The sequence below is a fragment of the Achroia grisella genome, unplaced genomic scaffold (genome assembly GCF_030625045.1).
Source record: "Achroia grisella isolate CSIRO2021 unplaced genomic scaffold, CSIRO_AGI_Agris_v1 utg1847, whole genome shotgun sequence".
Taxonomy (NCBI): Eukaryota; Metazoa; Arthropoda; class Insecta; order Lepidoptera; family Pyralidae; genus Achroia; species Achroia grisella.
This window is the reverse complement of record NW_026712687.1, coordinates 1795668-1807221: the sequence shown is the minus strand read 5'-3', so window position 1 is coordinate 1807221 and position 11554 is coordinate 1795668. Positions and strand designations below refer to the sequence as shown.

The 11554-nt window shown below is 31.1% G+C and overlaps 1 protein-coding gene across 1 annotated transcript in view; it reads right to left on the bottom strand.

Annotated features, from left to right (window-relative positions):
• Positions 1-2522: 2522 nt before the first annotated feature.
• Positions 2523-11554, bottom strand: part of LOC131841551 (irregular chiasm C-roughest protein-like) — a 47464-nt gene continuing 38432 nt past the window's right edge. Inside the window, exons 16-21 of the mRNA XM_059189869.1 lie at positions 5932-6115; positions 5357-5458; positions 4628-4714; positions 3784-3878; positions 2900-2993; positions 2523-2660 (exon numbers count right to left, since the gene is read on the bottom strand). Coding sequence (XP_059045852.1) covers positions 2623-2660; positions 2900-2993; positions 3784-3878; positions 4628-4714; positions 5357-5458; positions 5932-6115 — 600 coding nt within the window. The 3' untranslated portion in view covers positions 2523-2622. The remainder of the gene's footprint in view (positions 2661-2899; positions 2994-3783; positions 3879-4627; positions 4715-5356; positions 5459-5931; positions 6116-11554) is intronic.

Below are 11554 nucleotides of genomic sequence, written 5' to 3'. Positions count from 1 at the left end.
GTTCTAGTAGTATTGTCTCGTTTTAATCAAATGTACATTTCATATACAGATACATACTATATTCATCATCATCATCAGTCCACTGCAGTTCACTGCTGGAAAGAGGTCTCACCCAAAGCACGCTACTGGGTACGATCCTTCTCGTTCTGTTATTACTTACAACCCTACGTACATATGTCCTCGCTCCACCACTCTATCGCTCTAGTATTATATTCATAATTTCTCTCAAATACACTTTATACTGAGGAGATAAAAACCATTGCTCCTAAGAATATCCTTCAAATCTTGTCCCTCACGGCTCTACGTAGCGAACTTTGAATAACAATAGATCTGTATAGGTAGCAGTTTATATAAGTCTTAGCATTTGACATTAGTCCAAACCGCATTTAGTTAGTTGCTAAAAAATACATATTCGTGTAGATACCTTTAAATTACAATTATTTGTTATATAAATGGAAAGCAAACAGGGTGTGGTCACCTGATGGTAAGCTGTAACCTATATACCATGAACAGCACTACAGACATCACGTTATCATGTGACACCCGGGATACCACTCATGCGTTTCCATTTCTGAGGACTAAGATAGGTCTTGTCCTACATTACAATAAAAAAAACATTGAAATAGAGTTACATAATTAACCTCAAAACTACTTTGAATTTCGCATCTATCTTTATGTTATTATACGTACGTATATTCCAAAAAGATATACTAGTACTCAGCGAAAAAGATATAAGTCATTCCTTTGCATTTGCTTACACTTTGTGAATTATTTGTGCGGAATCTGAATATACTCTACGGCATATTTTATGTAGAGAAATTATATTTTATCATGAAAATACGTGACTATACTAGCGAGTGTCTAGCGAGAGTGAATTTCCAGTATCAAGTACTGTCTGTAGGGTAAGCTGTTTATTATGACATTAAAACATAGAGAAGAAGCATTTAGAAATATATATTTTTTTAATAGTGGATGATTCTATCATGTGGGTATGGGAAGAGGAAGACCAAGATACAGATAAGACACAGCTATATCAAGCAGATCAAGGAAAAAGTCGGAGTCGTGTCGTATCAACAACTATAAAGATTGATGGAAAATCGTGCAAAATGTCAAGAGCTCCACCGACTGGAGCACGGCTCTTAAATTTTGAATGAATGAATGTATCAAGTGAACGGCCGGGCAAAAAGTAGAAAAAGTAAATTTAAAAAAAAAAGTAGATAGTTAGACAGGGTTAAAAGTTAGTATAAAATGAAATAAATGAACAAATATCAAGAGAAGCTCCACAGTTCACAGTATTTGAATACTGTATAGATATATATTTTATTTTAAATTAATTCAAAGGACACTTTAGTTCTTGACAATTTCAATTTATTTATGTACACCTGAATGATCTCATCTTTGTAAAATTCTCAAAGGATAATAGCATTAACGATAACTTAATCATTTGTGAATAGGGTAGGGTCAATTAAAAATATATTTAAAAAGTCGTCTGCGGGGGTGCTTCTCTCGCACGTATTTCAGCCGCCAAGCCACTTGGATTGTAAGATTTGTTTCGATTAAAGGTTGAGATAAGTCATCCTGAATGATGCATGGAGGGTACCACTCCAATGTTCTTTTTTGGGATAATTCTCAACTTCTTAATACGAAGGGGTGAAAACCAACCCGCGGAAGGAGTATGGGGCGGCTAAAGGCTCTGCTTGACGGATATGACTTTAGTCTAATAACACTACTAGGCATTAGGATGTCGGCTTAGGCCGTCGTAATTTCGATTGAATTTGAATTGAAATAGATTGGTGATCAATCGGACATGATGTTGTAATGTCCGTGTTGCTGTTCATGAATATAGATGACTTAGTCAATAACCATTAGATGAGATAATTTTTAATTCACTATATTCACCATTTCAGATATAAGTAAAATAACAAATAAATAGGATAAGGAAGAAGTAGGTGATGACAAAGAAGCTGACGGTGCCTATCATTACAGTAACATAAAAATTATAAGTTTAGTCAATTAAAAAATTAATTAGCATAATACAAATTTTGTTTAAAATTGATAAGTATTTTTAGCAATTAGCTGAAATGGAGGTCTATAGAACATTTGCACTCACCCTCATTACTGACACGCTTTCTATGCAAAATTTCAAGATCTTAGAAATAGCCAGTTTTATCTGGCACTCAAACGGTCTTTATAATGAAGGTTACATATATAGGTGTAGTATTTAGAATTTTATTAAAAGTTTAACGAAACGTCATAAAACTTGCTCTATATAGTAATTTAAAATTAGAACACATTCACTAATTTGTCCGTCTATTTATATAGAATGATTAAAAGGCTGTTCTAATTTTGATGAAATTTATATTTGCTCTTGTTTGCTCGCTTGGTACTATAGAGAAAATACAAGAAATGTCTGTTAAATATATTTCCCAATACGAAATCTGTGCTATGTACTAGTTACTTGTATATCCAGCATATACCTCATTAACATCAATGAAATAATTTGTATACACTATTTGTTTATTTATAATTAGTTGAATGAATTCACATAACATTTACATATATTTGAGAGATCTAATTAATTCAGAATTTTTTCTAACTAATTTTAATTAACTACATATAGATTTAAACGTGTGTACCGTTCGTTAACTGCGATCCGTTACCTGTGGATTTGAAGATTAATCTATTAAATACTATAAAATATTTATTACAAAATAATATGTACTGTGTAAAATTCTTGCGTCCATTCCTTTGAGTAAAAAAAACTCCTTTAGGAATGGCACAGAGAAGAACTGATAAGAAACTAAACTGGTGTAAAATTATATGACTGAAAAAACCAAGTATTATTCTAAAAGATCTATTCACTAGAATATTTAAAGAAATAAGACATCATCAAGCTTACCTTTGGCAGTAATTTGTTTGGACTGAAGACTTCCATGACTGGACGGCGGTAGTATGTAGAGGGCACCCGAAGATAATGGGGACATTTTAGGCACCTGCTTAAATATTTATTTATATTAATACTTGCATAATATATCTATGTTAATAGTGTCATTATTTATATAGTAAACATTTGGATAAAGGAATTGGTGTACCTTATAATATACTACTTAGTACTTTTGTATGTTTGTGTTATAAAATAATAATATATGCATTATTATATATATACTAGCTGCCCCGGCAAACGTTGTTTTGCCTTAAAATAAAAAAAAAAATAGGGGTGGACTACCCCTAATATTTAGGGGATGAAAAATTTATATTGGCCGATTCTCAGACCTACTCAATACTGTCACAAAATTTCATGAGAATCGGTCAAGCCGTTTCGGAGGAGTATGGGAACGAAAACTGTGACACGAGAATTTTATATATAATATTAAATAATGGCATGTACCATAACAATTTTATATCATTATCACATATATGAAATTCTATCAGTCTTCGGTATATTTAATCTTGAATGAAATTTTATATTGGTACAATTTCATTTTTAAAGTTACACTTTCAACCAAATTTAAAAGAGTAAAGTTCATATTAAGATTTGTATTCGTTCGTACCATTACAGAAATAGAATCTTTAATCCAATATTAAGAAGCAAATACTTTTGAAATAGTATTTTATTCATTCGGAATATAGATTTGATGAATCTAGTTCGACTATAACAATTCGCTTTAATTTGTGTCGGTACCTTTGCCACTTTATAGATCTAATAAACCATAATTTTGTCATAATTATAGCAAGATAACTTTGATCAATATTAACGATAAAATGGTAAATAGTAAAACTTACTTGAGGTTGGGCACTATTGACAGTAGACGAAGACGATGCTAGGGAACTGTTGACAGGCCTTGATGATGAAGATGATGATGGAGAACTTGTTGATACTGTCCATAAAAATTTTATGATATTAATTTAATTATAGGTACACGGTGTATTGCTGCCGTAAAATTAGACAAGTTATTACAAAACTAGTTCTATAGATGTTAATTGTACTAAAATTACCATAGAATAGCCAGCAATAAGTTTATACACATATAACAGTATTATAATAGATATAAACGAGTAACCAGGCAAACATATATTAATATTGATATACAAAACTATGTTACGAAAAATGACACATTAAAAAACTATTTATTTACCAATACTTTCAAATCTGCCTCCTAATAAAGACTGTATAATATAATAAAGAATATATAGAAGAATACATTGATCAAATGCTTGTTACAAATATATTCATTTTATTCCTTCCTTCCTTGTACCAGTGCTTTAACGTAGTGCCGCGGAAAATCTAATGTAATATTGTTATAAATCCATGAACAAACACACATTCATTTTATATATAAGACTATCATAGCCGCATACTACCTTTCTCTCTCCCGCTCATAGTTAATTGGTAAATAACGATATGTACATTTTATTTATGAGCAACGAAGTCCAATAAATAAATATACATCGACATGTTAAGAATAAAACCCTCGACATAGAAGAAATATTCAGTTTTGATACCAATATTTCAAAATCAACCTCTTAATAAACATTGCATGTATACATTGATCAAATGCTTGTTACAAATCCATTCATCTTGTACCCATGTTTTGACATAGTGCCGCGGAATATATTTTTAACGTACCGTTCGGAACATTCTGGTTTCTAGTGGAGTAGTAGGGGGGCGGTGCCGACTTGGCTGATGGATTGCTGTTCACTTGTTGCATGTACGCTGTGAATATATTTAAAAGTAAGAAACATATTGGAAATTATGCTATAACAATTTCGAGCATAACTTGAAGTTCTTTATAAGTAGAATTAGAATAGAAAAATGTTTATTCATATAAACTTTGTACAAGTTTATTTGAATAGACAATTTTATAGTAAGCCATTGATTTGTAAATCTTCACTTCAAATTAGTAGTTAAATAATAGTGGAAATATAGCCAAGAAGAATAAGAAAGAAACTTGTCTGTCACTCTTTTAGATAAATGTTGTACAACTTTACATTTGTTACAGTTTGTTAAAATATAAACTGTAGAATAATATGAAATCATACGAAAAAAAAACAGACGTAATATTTATTTAAATTAACTTAAAAGTGCTGATATTAAGTACTTTTATTAAATACGTTAGACATATTAACACATATCTGACCTTATACAGAAATATATATATATACTAGGACAAGGAACCTAAAACAAAAACCTTAAAAAATATAATACAATTGATTTGGGTTACTTGATAGATCGTATCAACATAAGTAGTTCACGAACTGGAGGGTAGGATGTAAATTTATATTATTTATTTAATTTATATTTTATACATCTAAAAAATCCATATCTACATATATAGACAGAATATTATATACTCACATAAATGCCCGCTTCCTCTTAAATAAGGGTTCCCATATGTAGCGGCGTATCTGACATCAGCACCACCAGACAAACTTACGCCTAGATTCGGCATAGGGATGACTGATAAAAAAATATATACTTATGATTTATTAATGTATAACCAAACAATATAATTTATAAAATAATGAGGTACAAAAGGCAGTCTTATCGCTTAGATAAAGAAGACAAACAAATAAATATACTCTTTTTTTTACAGGTTATATTTGTACTTTTTCTAATATTCAAATATTATTTCTTTCATATATCAAATTTATAGTCGATTCTTATATAAAGAAATACCAAAATATTTGACTACGTGTCATATTATTACAACAATTTAGTGTCGGCAACACGCACGTGACACCCCTGGTGTGTCAGGCGTAACCATAGGCGGCCATAGGCTATGGTAACCGTTGACCATCAGATAGGCCATATGATTGTTTGCTACCATAGCAGTATAAAAAGTGTTTTGCGTCTAAGGTATATTCAGTCGTTTTATTAAAACTTGTCGGTTCCTACTCATGATATCTGTAAGTAAATAAGATTATGCTTACCATCAGGTCCAATTATGCCACCTAGTCTTCCACTGCTAGGTTGGCGATTGAGAGAATCACATTGACTTAAATGTATAGACCCATCCATGCTTCTAGACAGAGAACTTTGAGACTCTGGCATGGGAGGCGCGTAGTCTCTTGAATAATCCACATAAGGTACGTAACCGTTGGTCTGACCATGTACCTAAAGAAGGTAACGTTTTTAATGTTAGATCTCAAATAGTAACTAGTGGAAATTATATTGTTATATAATATGGACAGATAACCCCCTTGCTGACAATGTATGATTGTCTACATACAATAGAAATCATTGTGACAAATTCCTGATGAGTATGAGATGAGAGAACCATGATGGGCAATCTACTCTGAATCTTTAGACAAACCCCGACAGGAGTTTTGCAGGATAGTAGAATTATAATATGTAAATTTGAAAAATAAAGCTTTTTATCTATCTATCTATCTATCCTGGTCATCTTATTATTCTCTATTGTACCGCCTGCGTAAACGGTCAGCATAGGCGGCTGTAACAGTCTACTATGATTCATAAAATCAGTGCCTATTGTATTTTATGACTGAGTATGGTGCAACTATAGTCCAGTCAAGGTGTCATTATAACCATCATAACCGTATCTCATATCAGGTTATACTCTCAATAGCAGATTATACTCGTAATGTGATAACAATACCATTTGCGTTACCATTCCAGATGACTAACGTAAGACGACATGCGTAAGAACAACGTAAGACTACATATTCTTCTATCAAAGTTGCTTGAGGCCAGAAATATTTAAGACAGATGTAGGTATATACTCAGACGACTTTGTACAAAGTCTCCATTATAGAATTTAATTTATCTTTGTCAAACTTTATTCGAATTGTAAGAAGTGTGTATTTAACTTTATTTTAATAAGCATCCATCTATTCTTGTCACAGAAATAATATTACTAGAATTGGGTACGTGTCTTTTAATAATGATTAATAATGCCTAGTAGTAATGATATATTTCATAAATATTACTTGGGTGTTGAAGACAGATTATTCTCTAGAGCTCTGAAATATTCATGAACAGTCTGCGAGTTGAAATAATAAGAACATAGGAAGATGAATTGCAATACCTACATATAATAAAAGTACCAGTATTTTTTGTCCTATAAACCTGTTAGAAAGACTAATTAAACAATAAAATAAAAATAAGAAATCTACAAAATATCTGTTTTTAATTTTAAATTAATAGTATTTCAATATCTGTATACGAAAGCATATACGGTACTTATAAAAAAAAATAACTTGCTGAGATCTAACGTTAAAAGGATTTACTTAGGCAACTATTATATTTATTTTATTCCCGCGCGGTCGATGTTGTGCGTAACTATTGCTATACAATATACATATAATGAAATTTAATTAGAATATTACTAATATTTTCATAAATTGAGGGTAATGTACACACATAAAAATGCAAAGAAAAAAATTTCTCTTCCTTTCTTTAATCAGAAATTAGTATGAAATATAATCAGCTATGTGTAACTGGCTCTTCCCTTACCTTGTAACAGACCTGGTATGAAGGTAGGTAGATAATACGAATATTATATTTAATATATTTGCTATATCATTATCATAATTCTGCTAAGAAACTTGAACAAGAAATATTAGACTTATAAAGAAGTCGTAATGTGATTCAGTTGTTTCTTGTTCTCACGCAGGGTTGTCGATTTATTTAAACTAAAGATTACATGCTACAATCAATTCTAAATATATAAGCATAAGGACGAAGCAGGTAAGAGATATGAAAAACATTGACAGCCTCGGTGGTCCAGCGGATTAGCACAGAGGTAAGCCGGTTACCTCCGATGGGCGCGGGTTCGATTCCTCGCACGGTATAAACATTTGTAACTACGTGCAAACCATTGGTTAATTTAGATTGTTGTCTATAAATATATAATAAGTATTTCGGTAAAATCCAGTAAATTATTTATAACTAAATATCGATTGGAGGTACTAGTATATGAAAACATCATTTTCTACCACATTTTGCTCAATTTGTTGTTGCCTCAAGGGACAAGACTGCTCGTTCCTAGCTTATAGGATAACCGTTGTAATCCAGGGATGCATTCTTGGGCCATTGCCGCTGTATTTCCCTTGCGATAATGTTTATTTAGTAGGCTGAACGAGGTAAAAATTTAGTTTTCTAAATCCTGATTTTATAGATGTAAATTTTTATTTGTATATTCTCTTTTATGATTCCAAGTTTCAATAGATTTTAGATACTTAGTGTAACTAATTACTTAGTGTCTTTGGCATAATATGTATATGTACATACATTAGGGATGACAATTTTTATCCCATTAAATTGTAGTCACGAACTCAGTCAATTAAAGTAAAATTTAAATTTAATTTAAATTTACAAGCAATACTTATTGATGTGTGTTTACGATTTTTAAAGCCTTCTTTGGATGCGGTATGGGTATCTGATAGATTATCTGAAGGTTAGTAATAATCATCGCTTACATACATGAACAGCACTACAGACATCATTTTTATCCTGTGAAACATGATACCACCCATGGTGTCCATTCCGGAAAACTAAGATCTCATGCTTCTACATCCTACAATTTCACTGCCATATCTCTCCCTCAAACCGATACACAGCTTACAAAGATACTACTGGAGAGCTACTTTGTGGCTTAAATATGTGAGACAGGGGTGGCCCTATAGACTTTAGAAAGTCTACCTTCTTGTGTGTTGTCCTATGTTAGATCTTTTTCTAACATAAGACCATATACAAATCTGGTATTATGTCATTTTTCTTTTATATTTGACAACCCTATAAGCTGTATTGTTTACGATATATCAAGTAATATTCTAGTCACGTAGTGAACTATTTCCCACTAGGCTGCTTTTTAGAAGATCCATTCTGTCTATATAGGTAATGGATATAGTACCTAGGTACTGTATATCTTTAGGTCATACAATATTAAAGAGGGCTGAAATAGATCAAGACCACAATCGATCAATACTTTAAACCAATAACAATTCCAGCAATGGTATTTCTGAACCGATACGATATTGAAACCTTCAAGAAAGAGCTAATTCCTTTTTAAAAGGCCGACACGCGGTTGCAATGTGGCTAGTGTTGCTCATAGGCGGCGGTAATCACCATCGGGTAAGCCGCAAGCTCGTTTGTTCCCTATGCTATAAAAGAAACCTTACTCCTTTTTATATACCTAGTTGAAATGGCAAATAAACTAGTTCTCTTCCTGATAAAGAGTACATAACCTTATCACATTATAACTGTGATTCCACTGATTCAATTTTTAAATAGCATTTATTTTCATATCAAATAATGTATGTTTTGTTCAGATTGATAATAAAATCTTATGAAATACAAAATGTGATTGTGTGTATTTATTAGATACTAGCCTACCCGCGCAATTTCTTCTACATCACACTTGACATTTAAGATTATATTTCGCCCAATTTACATAATATATTTTTAAATTACTGCCTATGAGTTATTCTGATGTAATTTAAAGGCATAAAATGTTTGATGCCATATAGCTATTAAATACTTCTTAAAAAAAATTACTTATTTTTAAAATGGACCATTGAACATAGAGCAACGACATTGTTTTGTTTCTTTTTGTAAAATAATGCACATTTATCTCGTACATTCTACGGCATTTCCATTAAAGACTTGAAGTCTTTAATTGTAACGCCCTAGAATGTAATGTGCGTGCAAAAGAATTTTTTAATATATATATTATGATTACAACAAGCAATATTACTCTATTAAACAATATGGTCTTGCGGATAACTAGCAAACAGAAGCTAGTTATAAATAGATGAGGTATTGCTGGCAGCTTTCTTTTTATAAATATTGTATTATTATGATACCTCTTTTTATATGTAATTATAAATAGCTATAGTAGGTACTATACAATTATTCAGTTTTTTAAGGTCCAGTCACATGAAGTATGAACAACACAAAATTTTAATTAATCACCGTCCTATTATAATTTATAGCTATGATGTCATTATTAACCATTAGATAAACTAAAACAAAACTTTGTAGTGTCGCCCGCACGTACCCGTATCCTCAAATCCCGTGGGAATAGCTATAAACCATTTCTTTGTGAATACTATATCGCATAAGGAACCTCCGTATAAAGTCTAAAGTTTCCAGATGTAAGATAAATTCTTGTAGTGTAGTTATAGCAATATATATCGGCCTATCTATCGTTATTTATCTATCTTTCTTGTCTATAGACGAAGATTGTGTGCAGTTGTTTACAATTTTTTTAATATCAGTTTATATTTGGTTTATCTGGTCAATGATGTGGTTAATTAACAATTTAAATTAAGCACTGCGTGTGCTTTGAATTGTTTAAATTTAAATATTACGAACATACGTCTTTTGTGCTCTGAGTGAATTCATAATTTTTTCATACAAAAGTAACAAATATTTTTAATAGTTATAAATATTTTGTATACGTAATGTAAATATTTAATATATGTAACTTACATACATTACTGTATTAGATTAGTTAAAATAGATAGACTTATAACAAAGTCGTCTGCGTGAGCATCTGTCTTACTTCTTTCTACCGTCAAGCAACTTCCTTCACAAGCTGTGTTTTGTTTAAGAATGGCAGTAAAATTATATTGTGAGGCACGATTCTTAGTCCTACGGAATAGCAATGCTTCAGTATCATGGTGGTCATAATTATTTATGTAATTTGAATGGAAAATAAGCTGACAGCATATCTAATGATAACCGTTATTCAAAACCATATAAAAACATTATCCGCTGTTGAATGTAGCGTTTATCAATGCTTCAATCTTTAGTTTCCATCAAGTGAATGATCTATTTCTTTATCTTTACAATTATATAAGAAATGTATTTCACCGCTGCATTCAAATAGGCAACGCTGCCAGTATCTTGGGTACGCTGCCTCAATGTGACGCGTTGGATTACATTTTTTTGTGAATGTTTATATGTAATTAATTAGTAAAAAATTTATTTAAAATTGAACCTATAAGAAAACCTAAGACATTATCATAGACGCTGAAAAATTTGAATGAATGAATGGTCGTTTCATTTGGATTACTGGATCGAGATACTGTATGCTTCAATATTTTTCCATTATGTAAATCGTAGGAGCATTTCTCAAGTGAACTAAGAATAGGTTGGAATACTCAGATTTCAAATCGTATCGTGCATTTTAAAATAGTCCCGAGGGAATGGATGTACAGGAATAGGCTGCATTCAATATTTACTGAGGTAACATTTTAAAAGAAAAAAAAAAGAAAACTTAAATCGCAAAGTGCATGTCAGACTGGCATACGGAGGGTTCCGAATTTTGTTATTTTAATTCCATTCGTTATAAATAGGCATAATAGTTATTAGTAGGTTATATTTTCTATACTAATACATTATAAACAATAGAGGATCTAAATATTAATGTATTCATGATACTTAACTTAGATCAAATATATGTAAAAATGAACTAAGTAACTAAACGTTTATTTTTTTTATAAAATAAATAAATAGGAAATATTTGAGTATTGCTCAAAAACTGGGCAATATTTTTTTATATTTGTATACTGTCCTGTAAATACATTT